Below are 21,491 nucleotides of genomic sequence, written 5' to 3'. Positions count from 1 at the left end.
GAACAACTGCCGGTGATATGTTTGGTTTCGTACTTCAATATTGTAACCTTGTTCATCCCTCAATAAACAAAACTCCTCTTAAAGGAAACGCATTTTCCTGGTCCCTTCCGGTTTCATTTAAAAGGAGTCTACTGTATCAGTAAAGTACAATTCCACATTCCTGAAGACACCACTTGATCATGAGGCCACACATCGCAAGTGAGAAAAAGCATGAAACGAAAGTGAAGGTGCAGGAACCGCCTTGCCATTTCCACACCAAACACCATCACTCGGTCCTGCATAGCTGTTAATCGTGTTGAAATCGGTGAAGTTACGGGCGGAGGCTTCAGCGAGAAATTTGCATACGACACTTCTACTTCGCTTTCTTCCCCTAATGATGAACTTACGAACGCAATACTCGTGACATTACAGAGTCCTTGAATTTTATTAATCCAGACAACTTCACTGTTTCATTCAAGTGTTCCTTTTAAGAGTTAAAATGGCACCGTCGTGCTTACACCACTAAGCCACCACAACGTGTTAGGGACAACGACAATAACTGCTTACTTTGTGGAAGCGCTCGCGCTTGCTCAGACTCGTTGCTGGCACCTGTCCGCACAGACGATTTGACGAGACGCGCTAACCGTGAAACCTGGCAGCCGGTGATTTCCTTAGGCTGGACCAGTGTAAACAGCGATCGACACTGGTCTTTTGTCAATGCAGCTGCACGGCCTGCAGATGGCCATCATGAACAGGCTCAGCTGACAGGAAGCACAAGATGCTTACAGGCAATGTGCTTACAAGAGAATTCTCATATTGCACCCATTGCCTGCTAAAATTCTGGCCCTCCGTACACACAGTGGACATATGAAGCAAATATGAAGCAGTTCTGTTCTACTAATTTACACTTCACTACCGAGCGAAAGTGAAAATGCTGTTATCTATGCTGACCAGTGGTACTGATTGCATCAGCAAAAATCAGTAGTCAACTCATAACTCGGGGATGCAAAATTAGAATGTCTGCATCCCGTGCTAACGGCTTTTAATTTACCCTAAGGCCGATATCTACTAGATTCCTTGCGGGCTCAGATATTAAGAGAGATAGTCCTCGAAAGGTAGTCCCGGGTTCAAATCTGGGACAAGTATGAATTTTTCCTCTGCTGCAGAACTTTCAATAACAGCGATTTTAAACCGTACAGAACCTGCTCACAATCCCCACTGCAAAACACGTGCCAGAGACACATATGCTGTCACTAGACAGAGCAATCAAGAGCTGCAAGAGCAGAGCTGTCACCACGTCTTGAGCTGCAAACAAACAGGACTCCCCACCCCATGCAAGCCCCAGCTGACGTGTCAAAAAGGATGCCTCAGTAACTATGTGAGGAGAACTATGTTGTTCTACAATGTCCAAGGCACATCTGACCACTCCTAGCTAGAGCACGACACTCTGAAATAACTAGTTCAATATATAGGCATATTCGAGAAAATGCGGACAGCTTTTCTTGTACCTTTGTGCTACAAAAGAATGAAGGGCTACTTTTTTCTTTCATGCCACCTACGTAATACTAGAAGAAACCCTAATTGAGTGCACTTAATTTCCGTTAATTGCACCAAAAAAGCCAGACCTGTACAGAACGTGCCACAGGTTCACAAGAAAAGTTGAAGTCTTAAAACAATGCACACACACAGACTAAAAAGAAAAACTCAACGACAGCAAAGCTCTACCAACTCTCACAAATTTTTGCATTGCTGTAGACAGCTGTCAAGACGGTAGTATTGTAAGTCAACATCGAATACATAAATTGGGACACTCTCAACCCGTGAAACTTTTGGTTGCAACACGGCACTATAAGAAAGCACCCAGATGGAGCCTTTCAAATTGTCTCATGATAATAGTCTCACAATCATGCTCGATGTCATACCACCCAACATCACTGACGAAGAAAACCTTGACATCACCATGTACCTTCAGCGTGCCTGAGAAGCCAGACAACTAGCCCATGTGGACATCAAGAACCAGTGAACGACTGACTGCCGTCGTTAACACCTTCAATGACTTCACGAGAAATAGAAGCTCAACGAGTGTCTGGATGCAGATGTGGGCTAATGAAACTTCTACAGCGATAGTTCCACACAAAGCACTAGAGCGCCTCGGCACTTCAGACTACGCGGCTATGCATGTCAGATGGCAGTGCAAGCTCTCAGTGAAACCATGCAGGACCTGAAGTTGTCCACAAGGAATGCCTTAAGAGGGGCTCGCTCTTTGAAAACCGATAAATTGCAACACAAAGCACGCCCAGAGAACAGTTGTGCTTGCTCGGCACGGCCTTGCAAGCACCACTGTTCTCTGGGCGTGCTTTGTGTGTCCCGTTTGCCATCATTTCCCTCGGTTCTCACACGTGCTCTTCAATCTTTTACCGCTTTTATGAGATAATCTTTCACCTTGTTCACGGGACGCTGATTGTTGTTCTGTCGCTAAGAGTGAGCAGGGCAAAGTTTGAGACTCTGCACGCGTTCTGTTCAAGAAAGCGTCCGATGAGGCTCGTACGCATGGTGAGGCTTGTTCACGTGCCAATGCTGGGCGACAGTCGCATAGATGCTGAGCAGCTTCTTCTTCGTCTTTTCAAGACGATGACTGCATTGATGCTTATCATGACGTCGAGGTTGCTACACCATCCGCGCAACGCTCCTTCGTCACAAGTGAGGCTGGTGTTGGGGTTTCGTGCTCAATTGCGCCTGACGAGCTGTGCTCTCTAACTGCAGCGATTACGGCCTTGAACAGTGCAACGGCGTCGTCAACTGTGCAACGGCGTCATCGACTGTGCCAACAGGTTCTTGGACATGCGAGGATTTAGCTGCGGAAGAAAGCGAACGTGTTGCTTTGCAACCAAACCTCAGCGCTATGCCGGCAATCAATGGGCAGCGGAGAAAGACCCTTTTCTAGTGAAAAAGGCTCAGGAACGGCTGCAACACAAGCAGGAAAAGCGGAAAAGGAAAAGAGTCCTAAAAAACATTTCTAGCTACATTGTAGGGTAATTTTAGACCAAAATACGAGTTCGAAACTTTCAAAGCCCGTTTTCTCAAAATGACTTGTTTTGGCCAGTGAGGCTGTTTTGTCTGGCGATATCTCTTCAACCGTTCATCTCATTTCTATCAGATTTGTTTTATTATGTACTCGAATAAATAGCCCAAACAGTGACAGAACTGCTTTTTAAATTTGTCGCATCTGTAATTTGTGATAATTAAAATTTCATTGATAAAATCTCAATGGCAAACACCAAATTTGTTGCTCTGCTAAAAATTTTCTGCAAGGAATTTGAAAAAAAGGTCTCTGTCGTAGTGTAATGCATCCACCCAAAAATCATCACAGTGAATTTCACGGCGCTAGCCCATTGATTAAATTCACAAGCGCCTGACTGAAAAACCTATGTGCACTACCCTAATAAATGGCTGTAATTTCGGAACCAGTAAACCTAAATGCATGAAATTTTGTGGTTATTCAAACGGCTTTATAATTAGACTACCCTGAAATTTCATTGGGAGATTTCAACAAAAAAAAGGTACCCTTCTGTGGTAGCCTCCCCCCTTGAGCAGTGTTGTAGGCGTTGGAGTATTGGAGGACACATTTTGCTTTATTAGGAGCTTGCTCCTTTTGCTCACGGCTTGATGTACGGCGGCTGCCGGCGTGTACACTAGTGTTGCCAGTGTGTGCACTTCTGCGGTCGCCGCTTAAGGTTGCCTCTCCGGTGATTCCAAAATGTTCACTAGATGGCAAGCTGCCACCTAAGGCTTCGGTTTTCAATAACCTGCCCACTCTTCCCCACAAAGTGGCTTTGTAAAAAAGAAGAGTGAAGAGAAAAGCGTGGCGTCATAACTGTCTCTCTCTCAGGAGGTTACCTCAACACCACCACACGGGAGATGAGTAGTGGAGGAGAGAAATGAATGTTAAAGAGAGGAAAAAAGGAGGGTGTCAGTGGTGTTCGGTCTGGTCGCGTGCAAACTCGCGCCGCCTCCGAACTGGAAGGAAAAAAAAAACACTTGCCTGCTCTCAACCCCAATGAAAAACGCCAGATAGCTCCACATCTGCTATTTACGAGCGTTAGGAATTAGACTCTAGCCAGCGGCCAGTATAGCATAAAGGGACAGGTGGTTAACGTGCCTGACAATGCTGCCTTCAGCGTACCCATCATGCGCTGGCTCGTTAACACGCGTTCCTACAGAAATGGTCTCGCCAAGAAAGGCCCCATGCACCACCGAGTAAGCTCCTGTAAGGTGACTCACTTTGTGGATATGGTGGCGATTTTTTTTATTGCCCACTTCTTGTAGAAGTTTAATGTCCCAAAACAAACCACCGCATGATTATGAGAGAGGCCCTAGTGAAGGGCTCCAGAAATTTTGACCACCTGAGGTTCTCAACGTGCACCTGAATCTAAGCACACAAGCTGGAAACATTTTCGCTTTCATCGAAAATACGGCGGCCGTGGCCGGGATTTGATCCTGTGACCTGCAGGTCAACAGCAGAGTGCCTTAGCCACTAGACCACCAAGAAAGGTTCGCTTCTATTTTCAGTTTCAAACATCAAGACTATGTTTTTTGAGAGTGTAAAGCCACATGCCCTTCATTTTTATGTAACGACCTGTTACACATGCAGGTACTGGCCTGCTCAGGTTGCGAATGTCTCTGAATGTTTCCACTCCTCTGCAAAAACGCAGAAAGTTTTACACTGATGAGCAAAAAACGACGGATTTTCAGATTTCATATGACTGGTGTCTATCCCTGCTGTTTTCATTGCGCTTTGAGCATTGGTTTCTCTCATTGGCCAACAAAATGTGCCATCTTTACCGACTGCATTTCCTTTTGTTCATCCCAACCATGTGGCATCGTAGTTGATATACTTTTAGTTTGTAAAAATCCTTTTTGTTGTGTCGTGAGACCCCTGGTGTCATGCAAGTACACTGTCCATGACACTGGGTAGAGATAGGCCTCCACAATGCCCTTTTCCTGCTACCAACCCAGTGAAGGCATGCCAGTCATGTTGCCCATGCCTCGCTCGCCAATCGCCCTTCTTTTCCCTCCATAAAACTACCTGCAATAAACACAGGAGTGCAGTCTCGCCGAAGCTCGGTTTATGTGTTCGCCCTCTGCACGTTCTCCCGTTGCTCTGCCTTTTTGCAAGCCTGCCACGGGGTTGCCTTCCATGCTGCTTCCCTTATCTAACACCTTTATTTTCTACAATGTCGTACAGTATTTAAGCGAAACCATACTCCCTTTCTACCTGCACTTCACAGCGGCATATTTTGACAGAGGTGTGCAGCTTACCTTTAATATTTGTTGACGAGCACTTGCTTGTCTTCTTATCAGCTCTACCACCATCAGCCACCTGAGGAAAGAAAAATTGTAGGCACAGATGTGAAGAAGCGAAGAGTGGTGTAGACCATAGGTCGGCGAACTCACTCATAAGTCGAGTCACTTGGACTCACTCAAACACAGATCAAGCTACGAATCGGGGCGCAATATTTTGGCGAGCCTGAGTCCGAGCGAGTGCAAAACACAAATTGTGTATTTCGACTGAGTGAGTTCCACTTTTGTTATACCGACCTATGGTGTAGGCACCCCAAACTTTCCTTTTACAGTCAAGCCACCGTTCCGAGCAACGTATACAGAAACAAAAAGTGAAACACTTGCTGTTGAAAGAATTTCGTAGTGCTTATAGACTGCACAGGCAGCTCTAGTGCCTATACACAATGTCTCTACCTTTCGGTCGTGTCACCTCCAATATTGAGCATGTGTGTGGAGACAACACACATTTAGTAGCCAGTCATTTTGCCCAGTTTTGGCAATCATTTCATGATATCTGCAAGATAAGGGGAGCGCCAGCTGCCTCTGTTATCGGCCATGTGGAGAGCTCAGTTTTAGCTTAGCTGCTCGCTTTTGATTGCCTCCTTTGCACTGGCACAAAAAGCCCCAATGCCCACCTTACCTGCATCTCTTCCCCTTCCCCTATCTAGTACCATATTTATACCATTGTAGATATACCCATTTTATCTAAATCTGAAATTATTTGTGGGCAGTTGACTTCAATCGAAACCAAAATTTGTTTAGTTTCCAAGGTAGACTTACAACCGAAACCTAAATTAACAAGAAATCAGGCACGCTGTGGCATGATTACAACATTAAGTTTATCTTCCGGCCGTGCCTGTGAAATATATTACATTTCCTTGCATGCAAGCAGTACTTTAAGCAATGATTCGCAGAAGCTTTTCTACAGATAATCCTTGCCAATTGCCCTGAAGCTAGCTTGTCTGTACAGGTCTGAGGTGCCGCCATGAAGCCACCATTCTAAACTGAAATCTCACTTTTTCTTCAGCGACATGGTACATAAATGTCTTTATTGAATGCGCTCACGATTTTCTTTTGTGGGTGTGTTATGCAGAGCAATTGTAAAAGGTCGATCTACATTAGAGTCGACAATGAGATTGAGTAAGCACGATGACGACTTCACGCAGCGTGCTCTTTATTGCCTGGCCAACAACGTTGAGTACTCTCAAATGTGGTCCAATAAACTTCATTCTATTGTACCTAGAACTGGTTGCTGTGAAAAATAAACAGTTCTTCAAGGCACTGGTACGTAAGCCCCAAACACGGAAGCATAATGCAAACAGCGTTGCACTCTCCCGACGATACTGTACTGCAAAATGTTTCCAAAACCTTAGAGCAACGCCACAAGGAGCAGAAACCCACCCGTGGTCGTTGCCGGCTGGGTGACAAGAGAAGTGCTGTGTCAGGTTTCTCCAAGACCTGTGCCCAGAACTGAAAGGGCACACGAAAAAGAATGCAGGGCCGAGTTACTAAACACATGTTATGCTATGTGACAACACATGCCACATGCGAAATTGTAGCAAGCCGAAGAGTGACATTCAGCGATGCCAACAGAACAAGGCTGAAATTCAGGCCGAGGCAGACTAATGGCTTTTTTGGCGCCGAAAGAGCTCACATAGCTGCACATGTGGGTAGTGGTGCTATTTACATAGATGCTGTATTACTTTTGCACATGATCCTTGCTTTCATATATAACCTGCACATGTAACTACTAACGCTGAAAAATAAGAGCTTAAAGAGTCCTCACGCACTGCTGTAAAGCTACCTTTCTTGCATTAACATAAAGCAGTGCGGTAAAATAAGCTTTCACACTGAAAATATGGCTGATCCTTTTTAATGTTCCTTATTGAATCATACGATATATTGAACTATACTCTGTTACACCACTTTGGTTGAGCACTACCAAAGCTACGGGGTGTAACAAAGCCACACGCTTGTGTAGCAAAACGTAGCCCCTCATACAAGTGCCTTCAAATTGGCAGGGTTGTCGAAAAGTGACATTTGCTTGGTGTGTGCAATGTGTTTCTTCGTCGCATTTATTTCCTGAACATCTAATTTTTTGTGTCAGCTACTGGCAGTAACTATGGTTACAATTCAACATGGCAGCGCCCGCTTGATTTGAACTTGCACCTGCTAAACGCCCACTGCACTGACAGCAACAAATAAATGGTCAAATGAGCCATCGATTTGTTTGATCTTACTCTGAGGATGAAGCATCAGGTACATTTTGTCGTTATTAGTGAGATATGCTGCTTGTGTAGCCATATCTGATAAGCCTAACGCGCCGATGCCAGGGCTGTGCCGCCAGGCGAAAAACACTGCATCGCCAAATATCAGACATGCGACCTCGCACAGCGTTCCGCGTGTGTCAGATGCTCTTTCGGTGAAACAAAAAAAGATAGACAAGAAACATTGCAGCGAGAGACTAGAAGGAACACGTCGAAAGAGAAGCAGTCATACCAGAGCCACGAACAGCGTCAGAGAGCCACAAAGGGAAGATATCTGCTGGCACGAGCGTCTACCGATCTTCCGTAGAGCCACAAATCATATAGTTAAGACGCCAAACTTCCTGAAGTTGAAGAGTAATGGCCAGTTTGACAGTATTACTTATTTTTTAAAGTTCATAAACCACCCACGTTACATGCAATGAGTGTGGAAGGACAATTCAATGAGCCGACACAGCGCGGATGAATACATGTAGAGGGGCTGATCGCCTTTCTTATTGGCAGGGGGCCCTGCAGCCTTCACAGTGCTGAAGGGAACTTCTGAAAGAAAGTATAGTTGCAATATCTTCGAGATCTCAATATATGCAGGTTAGACTCTATACAAGTAAAACCCAAGCCGTATTCTGCCTTGCATTCCTTATTTTCAGCCATGTTTTTACCAACTAGCCCAACAAGAAGTACTCGGGATATGTTTACATAATAGCGTGCCCTGGTCTTATAGGTATGGCACTATGAATCACATGCCTAGAGCATTTTCACGGTTCGCAAAGATAAGCGCTGTCAACAAAACTTAAATAACAACAAGTGAACATTCCAACAAAGCCTAGCACACAATCATTGTGCTAAACAGAGCTACAAAGAGACGAGCCCAAGTAGAGTCACTGCTACCTCAAGTTCTGGAATTTTGCGAGCAAAACATGCAAACCAGTTTCAAAGCTTGCAATGGAAGGACTTTAATTGAAACAGGCACATAAACAATCTACATTACAGTTTGAAATAACTTTGGTAGGCCGGAGAGGCCCCACCCAGATGATAGAAATGATAGAAGCGACTAGAGATCGCCTCCACGATTAAAGTAGAATGTAGATTTAGTCCCACTCATGAGCTAGATACAAAAACCCGAACTCTGTTCGACATCTAGATGAGCTCGCAATACAACTTCTGTTCAAGAGCACTTTGAACATTCTTTTTTTTTTCAGTCAGTACCAATTACACATTGTTGAAACACTGCCTGTCAATTTGCTGCAACTTCCATTTCTGAAAAAAAGATGTTGCTGCTAACACGATAAACTGATTAATGTTTCGTAATCTACATGTTGCACTAGAAAGATTAAATACTTGAAGTTCACGTAGACAAATGCTATGCAAAAGCACAGTTACTGACATGTTGGTGTAGGGTGCAAGTCTATGTTAATCTGCCTTCAAGAAAAAAAAATCTAAAACTGCATCAGTGCTTCTATGTTATGCTACACATGCTACACTTGCTCCGCAACAAGGCCGAATGCAGTGGTGGCGAACAACGGCTCATACGATGAGTTGAGCAACTGTAAAACGCCTTTCTCGGACCGAGCAAGAACGCGAAACAGACGAGAATTACACAGTTTTTGGTCCTCGGTGATAAATTCTTTTTCCCTGCGAATTCTTGTGCCTTTATTTACAGTAGCTCTCTCGTGCAGTGCGGCTTTTCCCAACAACACTGGCTTTTCTTTTGCAGTGACCTGGGCAAATATTTTCGACGTTTTGCTTAAGTAGAAATATTGCTTATCTCGAAATTTTCCCTGGATTTCACGGCTTCGAGTTAAGGAATTACTGTAGTAACCTCACTGGAGTGTCATGCACATACATTTTACTGTACGTACAATTAACTGCCTTTAACTGTATGTACATTTAACTGCATTTTTGACTAATGTACAGTGCCCAATATTGTCACAGGTGCATCTGTATTTTCCTGCCCTAGTCAAATTCCTTCACAAAATCAATACATGCACACTATGGTGGTGTAGTGACGATTACGCTCGAATGTTAACCCTATGGTCGCGGGACCGAATACCAGCGGTATTGGCCGCACTTTCAATTAATGCAAAAATGTGCGAGGCTCATGTACTTGGCTCTAGGAGCACATTAAAGAACCTGGTCAAAATTTTCAAAGCCCCTACTACGTTCATATTTGAAAATTTTGTTGAAGCGCACTAAAACGGACGGACAGAAGAGGCTGACAAGTACAGTATTCTGCCCGTCCATACTTTAGTGGTCTATATTAAATTATGAACGTAATCCAACTGGCCCATCTTGCCATCTTGCCCCCACTACACTGTTCTTCATAATCATAACGTCGTTTTGGGACGTTAGACCACAGCTATTTCTATATTATTAAAGCATACGTTTCTAACCGCTTATGGGGACAGGCCACGCCAAAATATTCTGAAACCTTTCATTGCTTATGCTGTTCCAATGTATGCAAGCAACAAGAGTTTAGCAATTATGCATACATTATCGAACATTCCAGCGATAACACTGCAATAGTTGACCATGCATGCATAGAAGAAATGTTCCATCGATAATAAGATTACGGACAAAAACTGACAACTATGCTTGACTATCGTTTCATTGCACAGGTTGTCTCATTTTCTGGACACAGGTTTTAAAATATGCAGTTCCATATTCACTAGTTCGAGTATTGCCTTTATCACTGACACAAGCACGTGACAACCTCAATTTTAAATTTAAAAACGGCAATTTGAACTAAAACTGGCTTTGGCTCAGCTACGTAGTTATGATAAGCCCTCGTTATTGGCCAGGTCATCGGGGCAGGTGGTGAATTCCATTAAGCGGCTAAAAGCACTGAAGAAATCAGTCTCGACATCCACTCAGACAATGTGGTTGTTCCAATGCGCAAGCTGTAAGCCACCTTGCTTAACAGTGGCAGCGAAAAAATGCCAATATTCCGATGGCCGCACGCGTCCGACTCAACAGGCCAGGTCCGACTGCATGACGGTGCCATGAAGCTGTTACAATAATGGATTGCACAGTTTTTTTTTCTCTAATATCACGACACATAAATCGGTACACTCGTTTAGCACAGTTAAATGAGCGTTCACAGATAAATTTTTCATTTCCACGTGCCATACTAAAAACGGAGTCTAGAAAAACTTCGGTCTGTGTTGCTACAAGTTGGATAAAGTACATAATTTTAATAAGAATCATATGCACACCTCCTTATTTGAAGTGTTAGCTACCACTAAGAGATTCTCGTTGCCTTGTTTAACAGAGGATTATTGGGGTGGTAGCAATTAAGACCTAGAGACAAGGCATCTAATTTTTTTTGCACTCATTGGCGCATGAGTCGTGCATTCACTCGTAGCCTACGATTTGCCCAAGAGTATCACCGTAGAAGGTGTTACAACAAAAATAACTAAGCTTGTACGAACAGTGAATTTTAAGTTCAAAGCGAATAGGGTTTTTGGTCGAATAATTTCGAATCAAATAAAATATACGATGTAAAAAGAAAAATGGGCATATTTATCATGACCTAACTGTCCTGCACAATTTTTTTAAAATATAAATAAGGCCTCTATGCAAAAGTGCTTTATTTTCTTTCCCGTTCAAATGAAGTCAAGACAACTTAGAGAAGTAGCAGGATTTGACTTTCGGTAGGATGCAAGTGATAACCTGTAAAATACGTAACATTATTCATTACAGTTAGAATCTATAAGTCAACAAAGCAAGCTTTTAAGCTTAAAAAAATGCTCAATCGATTTGAGGATCATGTGTTCATTTAAAGGGTTTTTCAACAACTTTTCAAGTAGCCATGGAATGGATTCACTAAAGAAGCTTATTGCCTCGCGAATTAACCGCTGCAAAAGCTTCTAGAGCCTGTCCAGTATGAACGGAGTTTAGCGATTTCCCACATGCTACAACTTCATTCTCCCTTCTTGTCTCGACGAAAGCGCTTGAAGCAAAGCCGCGAGAGATGGCATAGGGAAAGAAAATATGTTGGGTGTGTGTCGTGACCTTGGGCATTCTTTTTTTTTCTTTGAATACGTGGCTACCCACGGCGGCCCCAATAACAACCATGCTCAAATCAGCCAATGGCTGGTACAATGGCTGTGACGAGCGATTTTTGACATAGTGGCGTCATTTGCTGAAAGAAGCAATCCTTTAATTTACAGAGCCGAACGTGTGACTACATTTCTTTTTCCAGCGGTTATTCTACAAGGCTACGACATCCATACTCATTAGTGCCATTTAAATGCAAGAACAATGTTTTTAAATATTCTTTTTTTCCCCGAGCTGTAACAGAATGGAATGAACTCAATAAAGACGTAGTAACGGTAGTTGACTGCGATACAGTTCAGGCTCTCCTTCAATTGTAACCCTGATGTATTTTGTATTACGAAATGCTTGTCTGCATTGTCAGTTGAATTTTGTATTGTCTGAATTTGGTGTATTTGTTAAAAAACCTTGTTATATGTTTTGTACCACCCTGCTAGAGCCCCTATCATTGGGGTTAGCAGTATTGTAAATAATAATAAGAGAGCAATTTTTATCCGACTGAGAATTTGTGAATTCCAGGTCGCGTGCTGCGCAATAATATTAAGCTCACACGTTCTCCGTTGCCTCGACTACCGATTAGCAGCGTCAGCTGGCCATGCTTAACCAGTGTTGCAGGGCCCCTGAAAATTTAAAGTAGGACTTCGCGGCAAAGCTAAATTTTTCTAGCAAGGCGATTTCATGGCTCAACACCACTACATTGCAGTGAAACTACCATTACAGGTGGTTACAAGGGGGACAAGTATAGATCTATTCGTTCATGTTGTCGCGACGTGAAAATAATAGGATACAGGACGGTGCAACCAGGAGAAACGAGGTCTGTATTAACAGATCAAAAAAGCAGCCGCTTCGTCGTCGTCTTCCTTGGAGCAACCGTGGGTGCTGTCTACGCTCATCACTTCGTAGTCCTCCGTCTTCTTGCCTGGCCTTTAGCCGTGACATTAGCCTCCCATGCAAAAAAGCATAGTTCCAATGCTTTATGATCAAAGTGGTTTGTACTCATTGGAAACGCACGAGTTCATTCAAAGAAATAAGCTTTAATCCGAACAACGTGCACAACTTCTGGAGCACTCCTTCGACGCCTTAAGGATTAGTGCGCAGTATCAGAAACAACCTCATAATTAACGTCACTGAGACGTCGTAGAACATTATAGGGGCCCAAAGTACCGTCTTAACATTTTTTTCCGAGAGGCCACGGTGCCGAATAGGAGTCCATATCCAAACTTTCTCTCTTGGCTTGTATGAGACTAGACGGTGACGAAAGTTGTACCATCTTGAATCGTAGTCCTGCTGGCGACTAATACGTAGGCGTGCAAGTTGTCTGGCTTCTTCGGCAAGCTGGGTGATATAATCAGCATCCGTCTCAACCTTTTTGCGCTCGTGCGGCAGCATAGCATCCAGTATAATGGTGACTTCAAGACAATGAAGAAGGCGAAATGGCGTTCTTGTTTCTTGATAAGCCGCATTATAGGCGAACGTGACATGCGGCCAGATCTCGTCCCAGTTTTTATGAACGACATCGACGTACAAACAGAGCATATCCGCAAGTGTCTTGTTGAGACGCTCCGTAAGACCATTCGCTTGCGAATGATACGCTGTTGTTCGCCGGTGGGATGTGCCACTAAGTCTTAAAACCGTCCGTAATGGTTCGGCTGCGAATGCAGTTCCCTTGTCAGTTATTACCACTGAAGGAGCGCCATGCCTCAGCACCACATTCTCAACGAAAAATCGGGCTGCTTTACTTGTCGTGCCCCTTTCCAGAGGCTTGGTTTCGGCGTAACGAGTGAGGTAGTCGGTGGCTACTATAATCCATCTGCGACCTGCCGATGAGGCGGGAAATGGGCCCAAAAGATCCATTCCGACTTGAGCGAATGGAGTAACGGGCACGTCAATAGGATGGAGGAGGCCTGCTGGTTTTACGGGCGGGACTTTTCTGCGCTGGCAATCAAGGAACGTCCGAACATAGTGTTGAACGGTCAGTCACCGTCAGTCTTGGCCAATAGTATTTCTGCCTCACTCAGCACAGCGCACGCGTGTAACCCAAGTGGCCGGATGTTGGTTCATCGTGGCATGCCTGTAATACTTCACTCCTTAGAGATGTTGGCATGACAAGTAAGTAGCCGTTTTCGTGTGACGTGAAGTTCATTTTATACAGGACGTCGTTGCGCAAGCAAAACGACGAAAGCCCTCTCGCAAACAGTCTAGGTACAGCTGAAGCGTGACCTTCCAAAAAACGAAATACGGGTCCTTGTTCCGGGTCGTCTCGTTGCAGCTGTGTGATAGTAGCAGTGTTTACAACCCGACAAAGACTGTATCGTCATCATCTGCTGTTGCAGGTTCGTATGGCGCACGAGAAAAGCAATCGGCGTCGGAGTGTCGCTTCCCCGATCTGTAGGCCACCGTCATGTCATTTTCTTGAAGCTTCAGGCTCCAGCGCACAAACCGTCCTAAAGGGTCCTTTAAATTTGTCAGCCAGCAGAGGGAGTGATGGCCGCTGACAACATTAAAAGGACGGCCATACAGATATGGGCGGAATTTCATAACGGCCCACACTACCACAAGTCACTCTTTTCCGTGGTGGAATAGTTTTCTTCCGCAAGTGAAAAAGTTCTGCTCGCGAAAGCAATTACTCGTTCAGCGCCATCCTGCCACTGCACGAGTACAGCTCCCAAGCCAACATTGCTAGCGTCAGTGTGCACTGTTGTCGGGGCGTCATCATCAGAGTGTGCGAGGACTGGTGGCTTCTGAAGATGTTGCCGCAGCTCGTCAAACGATTTTCGCTGTTCTTCATTCCATACGAATGCGACTTCTCTGGTAAGGCAAGTCAACGGCAAGGCGAATACTTCGAAACATTCTATATTTAAATTCGAATCGAAGTGAATTCAAATACTCTACTATTCGTTTGAATATTCGAAGCATTCGAAAATTTGCACACGCCTAAAAATAACGTTTCATTTACACCAAAGAGAACTGCTTTGCAAGGAAATGATAGATTTATGGGCATTGTTCCTATAATATAGTAGCACACCGTCCGAGTATTAAAGCCCACTGAACAAAGAAAGGTTAATGATAAATACAAAACTCAAGATACAGATTTTATTAGAATACAGCAGAGTGGACAATAAAGAGATGCTACAAATAAAATGAATATACATTAGTTCTAAGCAGAGAAAATTTAATGCCCACAAATATCAGAGTATTGAACAGCATAAAGGAAAACCCCCGCTAGTTCATTCAAACGTATTGTGCGGTATAAAAAAAGCACTCTCAAACGATCATCATATTGGACACCCATTTGCTTTGTAGGATCACAGACATCACACATTAACTAACTTGCCATGAAAAGAACCCCTCAATAACCTGGGTCTCATGCATTACTCTGTAGGTTAGCAGCTTTTGCACATTCGCATACTGCAACACTCCCCCAGTAGCAACTTCTCTCAACCAATCTAAACAAGAATTCTGGGATGCCACTGTAATTCTACTGCCTGAGAGAGTTTTTTTACACACTCATTGAAAGTTAAAACAAACTAAAGAGTTTCTCTTAGGAAAAACTTTGACTTCATGAATAGAGAAACGAACTAAGTCCTCATGTCGACACTGCCAACTAGCAGATGCAGACATGAGAAACCTCATGAAGCAAAGCCAACTGGTAGTACCTGAACAGAAGGTGTTAGTGCAAACTGCGTTAACTTACGTGACCTAGCCTGTCTTTTTCAGAGTCTTCCAGGCCATGAGGTGAGCCATTCGGCAGTGGCCATGCTGAAGCGACGTACAAATTAACTGGCTCGTTTGCCAGGCGACCACGATGTGCGAGGCTGTGCTGGCAGTAGGCCGTCTTTGAAGCAGAGCTGGAGGCAGCAGCACCTTGGGGAGCCTGCAGCGATTGAGAGGGCATGGTATGTCCATAATGTTCAGGAACGTGCCCTCAGAAGGCGGTGAATCAGTTCAGAACTGAGGGTGTCTGGTCTAACCCGGAGTGGCTAGACACTCGTTATAGCAGTCCTTGATGACAATGCACTTAAATCAGCTAGAAGTGCATCTGTGCATAGAATATTAATCTATACGATTATGAGGGGTGTCGTAGTGGAAGGCTCCGCAAATTTCGACCACCTATGTTTCTTTAAACTGCACCTAAATCGAAGTACACAAGCCTCAACCAATTTTGCCTCCATCAGAAATGCAGCGGTTGCGGCCAGGCTGCGATCCCGCCACGTTCGAGTCAGCAGTCAAGCTTGTACCTACAAAATCCCACAGAAATTTCTTAAATTTCTTTGCGATTTTAAGATTTACAGCCAATGTTAAGGACCCATATGTTCCTTTTCTAGTAGCAACAACTGTGGCGTGAAATGAGAAGCAAAGCCAAGGCCAATGACGAAACTATGCAAAGAGAGACTCATCATGCTATCTCTCTTGTTCTACTTGTGAATAGGAAGCTCTACTGTCCTTGAAGCCTTTTTTCCACACTCTACAGAGTATTTACGATGGCAAATTATGAATTTAGCACCAATAACGACTTAAACAAGTTTAATGTATTAAGCTTCTCAGACTGCAGTGAAAGTGCGGACAAGTCACAAGGTTGTCTCGGTGGCTCGTCGATGTAGAGTGTTTGATTTGTTCTCAACTTGCAAAGTTTACTCTCAACTTGCAAAGCTGCTAGTAAACTACATTAATATATCACATATATTTGGCGTCATGAGAGGCAAGCCTAATGGATGAACATGCTAATATCGGTGCTACGAGAAATCCTCAGGCTGAACGATAATTAAACTTGACTTCAAGAATCTTGTCCCCAATCACAGCCGAGTACAAAGATTTTTTTCCACTGTAAAAAGAAATTAATGTGCATCACAAAGAAAACTACCACAGAGAGAATGAAGTAAGTATTTACAAGAAATCATTATTTGTCAACATTTTAAGTGTAGAAGCTACACATACTAAACAAATCCATCTCGCATTGCCATTACTAAAGGTTTGTCGCATGACAACCATGTTCTAGCAGACTATATGAAGATCACTAGCCACCGCCAGTATTTAAACCATCTCAAGCAGGACTTTTCAATTAAACCAAGGCTCAGGTGGCAGAGTACAGAAGTTCCTCTGTTGAAAGTTTTTCGAAACATTTCAACCAGAAAGGATAAGATTGTGACCTACCACTCGCAGCATGAAGCTACGATGACCACCATCAGAAAAATAAAAGTGTGAAGTGTAAAAAAGTGGCAAAGCTACCGCTAAGTCATGCAAGGCCTGAAACAGTGAATCTGGCTGACTTTTAAGTTTGATCTGCTTCCTTGTAGGTAGTTTCAAGGCTAAGTGTTGTTGGCTGCTTCTCCACGAAGAGAGGCTTGAGCGAGTTAAACCACAGTGAGTCGCAGACGCAAAACGGATGCCCTAGCTCCAGGCACAGAAACTCTCACTGAAATACGGTGTTCGCACCTCCCATAAATCTATGGGCACGTCGTCGTTCGCTCAGGGCTTCCGTCACTTCGGGGGGGGGGGGGGGGGGAGTGGGAGATGTTTCCACACAGTGGCCGCTGCCTTTCCAGTTCCCTAGTTATTCTCTCATATGCACCGCTTAAGCGCTCCGCACAGATGCTTCAGCAAAGTTGAAACGTGCCTCCACGGTATTTATCTTTGGGTGAGTCAATGGTTAACGAGGTTGATAGCTTTTTGTGCCGTCCAAAGCTTTTTATGGCAGGCTTAAGCAGCTTCGGTGTTAAGAAAATTCATTTTAGCCTAAAATGAGCCTCTTCTGGCCTTGTGAGCTTCCGCAGAACCCATTTACCGTGGAGGCAGTAATGTTGCGCATCTCAAGATGCATTTAAGAATGCTAATAGTTAAGAAGAAAGTACACAGAAAGTATACACAGAACCAAGTGCAACAAAGCAACATATAAGCAAAGATAGACCAGCCACAGAAAATCAGTCCATTTAGGGACATATCTTGGTAAGACAGAAAGTTGGGCCAGTTGGCTGGGAATTATAGTGAACTTGGTTTATAGTGAAACATCAAAAACACAGACACAAGGAAGGAGCAAAAGAGAAAAAAGAAAAAGAAAAGACAGGATGGCACTGGTATGAGCTCGTTAATGCAAAATGCTGTCATTTCTTTCGCGATAGATTGATTGATATGTCGGGTTTAACATCCAAAAACCACCATGTGATTATGAGACGGCATAGTGGAGGGCTCTGGAGTCTCTTTCTCTTCTGCCTGCCTGCTTCCTTGTGTCCGTGTTTCTGGTGTCGCGCTGTAAACCAAGTTCACGTTGAATGGGAACATATCTATAGGAGGGTTGCACGTGACGTCATCCGCTTGAGGCGCTAGCGGCGTTTGCCTTTACCGCCATGTCAGTGGTCTAAGCACGCCCTTTTTGAAGTGGCGAGCGGCAGTGAGAGGTTGTGTGCGTGCCACTACGTACGGTACAAACGTGGTGAAATTCCACTGAGTGCTTACGCGCGTGACTTCCGAAGTCCGGCGAAACTTCGCTACGAACATAAGGTTCACATTTGCGGCGGATATCGACCTGATCGACTTCAGCAGCGATGAATCTGTGTGGGATGTGAAGTCTTAATCCCGCATCAAGCTCACGGACATTAAGGACCACCTTGTTGGCGTCCCAAGCTTTGCAACAAGGGACGAGCTTAAAGCCTGTAAATTGATGGACTTCCACAACTATGTCTCTAGCGGATGGGTCCAACAGCATCGAGTTAGAGACAGCCGCCACGTCGTCGACGGAAACAAAACTGGTTCCTCTTGCTGAGTGTTCGGACAAATATTTTTTTTCACCGCGGTGGTGTCGTTTCCCGAATTCTTTGTGTGGAAGGGCTTCACCATTTGCAAGAGCATGTGAGGTGATACAATTGGCATAGTTTGTTCATGGTTGAGCCCAAGCCGCTTGCAATAAAAAATGCTCTTTGCTGCAGGGTCCAATCACGCGCGTCGGGTAGTTGCGCACTCAGAAATCACATACGGTCTCGATTGTAACTGATCGACGTTAATGTGCTCGGCTCTTTAAAGCATGGGTAAACGAGAACGCACTGCGTCACTGACTGTTTACTAACACACCGAAATCAGTAACACGCCACACCTACCTGAATGATACCGGTGATAAGCAGCGATCGCGGTCGTAGTCCGCGCGCTCGTCTCTCTTGCTGCGTAAACAAAGCTTCATAGCGCACGTCGCGAAAACACAAGTGTTTCACCACAAAATCGAGCCTCTATGATGTTGCATAGGTTCTGAACACTTACCGGAAATGAAATGTTTAACGCACATGCAGCATAGTGTGTAGCTGAACCATTCAAACCTTTTCGATCGGTTTACAATCATTTTAGGCGTGAAAAAAAAAGCCGACATCAGACGCGTTGTCATGACCAGCCATCTTACTCGAGTGATTGTAGCAACCAAATAAGGCACAGTTCACCATTATGAGCACAGGTCAGGAATCTTGCACAGGCGCGCAGCCGTGAGTGTACCATATAACACCCACGTACTAGTGTAAGTTCTGCGACTGCTTGCTCGCGGCGGCAAGGAGGGAGACCACAAAGATGGATGCGTTGCCTCTTCGACGCTGGCGCCATCTCGTGGGCCACGCCCATGTGCAACCCTCCTATTTCATGTTTACGTAATGGTCATTACCAATTCTTCGTGTCATACCATATTTCCTAAAGCAAATTTTGTTCCACTCTCACATTCGGTGCCCTAATGTGCTGCATGCTTTGCATACTACTGTCGAATGAGTAACACAGTTGAAATCGTACACTGATTTAATTTCTCATGTTGTGTTAGAAAAACGAAAACAAAGAGATCCACTATTATGCAAACATTTCGCCATGAGGTCCAACCGGCGATGCTTACCAGAACCGAGCAAGAAAAGTTGGAATTTTCAAGCAGCTCACCTGGTGTGTCCTCGGCATCACTGGCAGATCAAGTCGCGACCAAGGCACGCTGCAAGCCCGAAATGGTCCGAGTACAGCCGGGTCACTGCACCAACAGACACCAAGAAAACAAGCACCAGTGAGCACAGGCAAGGTTACTAAGTACAGCGGCAGAGTGAGCTACGAGATTGCCGAGGTCGCTTCTTCGAGCTCGACAGGGACTCAGTGCCAGAGAGCACTTCGTAGAGCACTCTCTCGGCAGTACGAAGTGATCTAGCCCAACTAGCCCCTCTCTCCGCTCTGGAGAGCCGAGTACGTACAGCAAAGACGGGCTTTGCCGTACGTACTCGGCTTTGGCCGGCAAAGATAATCGTGTGGGGCATCATACTCCGAACAATGTCTAATGAGAGCAGTTTCGCGCGCAGAAAAACGCTTGCCAATTGGTGAAAAAGCACCGCAGGTCACTGGATCGAATGCCGGCTGCGGCGGCTGCATTGCCGATGGAGGCGGAAATGCTCTAGGCCCGTGTGCTCAGATTTGGGCGCACGTTAAAGCCCAGGTAATCAAAATTTCCGGAGCCCTCCACTACGGCGTCTCTTATAATCACATGATGGTTTTGGGAGAACAAACCCCACATATCAATCAATAATTAATCAGTTAGTGAAAAAACAATGAACTAAAAGAGAAAAGAAAGCTGACAAACCTTACACCGTAGCCGCTGAAAAGTGGTCGCTCACTGCTCGCCACAGAACACCTACACACTACCACTTGTGCTCGATTTTTGGTTTCATTGGCCCAAGGAGCAACGCAACAACGGAATCGAATGCTGAAGCACCTAAACGAGAATGAGGAGTTTGTGGGCTACCTAGTCACTTCTGAGGCACCGAGGAAATTCCCGCGGAAGCCAGCGGCTGATTCATATTTCGTTCATACAGCGATACTTCCGGCGACCACACTTCTGTTTTTGCAGCGCGCGCGCTCTGTGGCCCATGAGGCGCAGGTGTCGCCCTCTATAATTGTTTACCGTGACGTTATGTTGGCGCTAGCTGTCATCTTCAAAACCAAAACTTCTCTTAGTTTTAAAAAAAGTGACAATGTGTATGTGCCTACGATACCAATATTTTTATAATAGAAGGTGCACACTTCAAAAGTTGTACTTTCTTTTCTATCTTTTTTAATGAGACGGCGTTCTCCGCTATAGAGTTTCATACAATGATGCCTAGAGAGGAATCTGGCGCTGCAATCGTGTACCCTCAGAGCACGGAGGAAGGAAAAAAACCTTTCCTTCCTGCGTGCCTCAGAGGAATTATTTGCAGGCTTCGACTAGGATCATATTAGCCAGCAAACTGTCTACGAATCTTTTTCAACAGTTTCAGTTTCGTTCTTTGTGTGGAGTTGGTAGTGGTGTGGGTGCGATTGACTGAAGCTGCGCCTTTGTTGTTAAAAGAAGCTGAAACTTGCTAGGCCTCTCAATTTACTGCAACGCTGGATTGACAGTATGAGCGAAGCGTCGTCTACTCACTGCTGTGCATAGATGTAGCGTCCCATGCTAATGCAGGGTATTACATCGCGTTCACGTTTGTTTTTAGCGCGTCTGGTCAAAAGTTGTTTAAAATAAGTGCAAAACAATGGCGACATGAAGTCGACGCACCACCACTCTCTTCCGATTCGACTTCACAACAAAACGAGAGGTGCGTGGGGGGCAGACAACTTGACATCGCAGCAGAAAAAACGTTAAGTGTTTCTCAATTAATACTGCACTGTTATTTACATAAATAATTATTACGTACTTTCGAAGGCAAAACAAAAGTGTTCGTTTTGAAATGTTTTGAAGAATAATTATTTACACTTGTTGATGCCAAATCTCGAACGCTATGGCAGAGCAATGCGCACCGTAGTGGTTAAATTTGTCCAGGTTTTACTTTTTACCACCTAGTCACAAGAACCTTTTGCAATAAAGTTTGTGTAGAAAAAATTTAGCGA

General features: G+C 44.6%; 1 protein-coding gene across 1 annotated transcript in view; it reads right to left on the bottom strand.

Annotated features, from left to right (window-relative positions):
* Positions 1-20,428, bottom strand: part of LOC142784615 (uncharacterized) — a 182,539-nt gene extending 162,111 nt beyond the window's left edge. Inside the window, exons 1-5 of the mRNA XM_075883041.1 lie at positions 20,212-20,428; positions 19,530-19,614; positions 15,331-15,510; positions 6,721-6,789; positions 5,299-5,359 (exon numbers count right to left, since the gene is read on the bottom strand). Coding sequence (XP_075739156.1) covers positions 5,299-5,359; positions 6,721-6,789; positions 15,331-15,510; positions 19,530-19,547 — 328 coding nt within the window. The 5' untranslated portion in view covers positions 19,548-19,614; positions 20,212-20,428. The remainder of the gene's footprint in view (positions 1-5,298; positions 5,360-6,720; positions 6,790-15,330; positions 15,511-19,529; positions 19,615-20,211) is intronic.
* Between the last annotated feature and the right edge of the window lie 1,063 nt (positions 20,429-21,491).

This window comes from Rhipicephalus microplus, unplaced genomic scaffold, assembly GCF_043290135.1.
Source record: "Rhipicephalus microplus isolate Deutch F79 unplaced genomic scaffold, USDA_Rmic scaffold_15, whole genome shotgun sequence".
Classification (NCBI taxonomy): Eukaryota; Metazoa; Arthropoda; class Arachnida; order Ixodida; family Ixodidae; genus Rhipicephalus; species Rhipicephalus microplus.
This window is presented reverse-complemented; position numbering and strand designations above follow the sequence as displayed.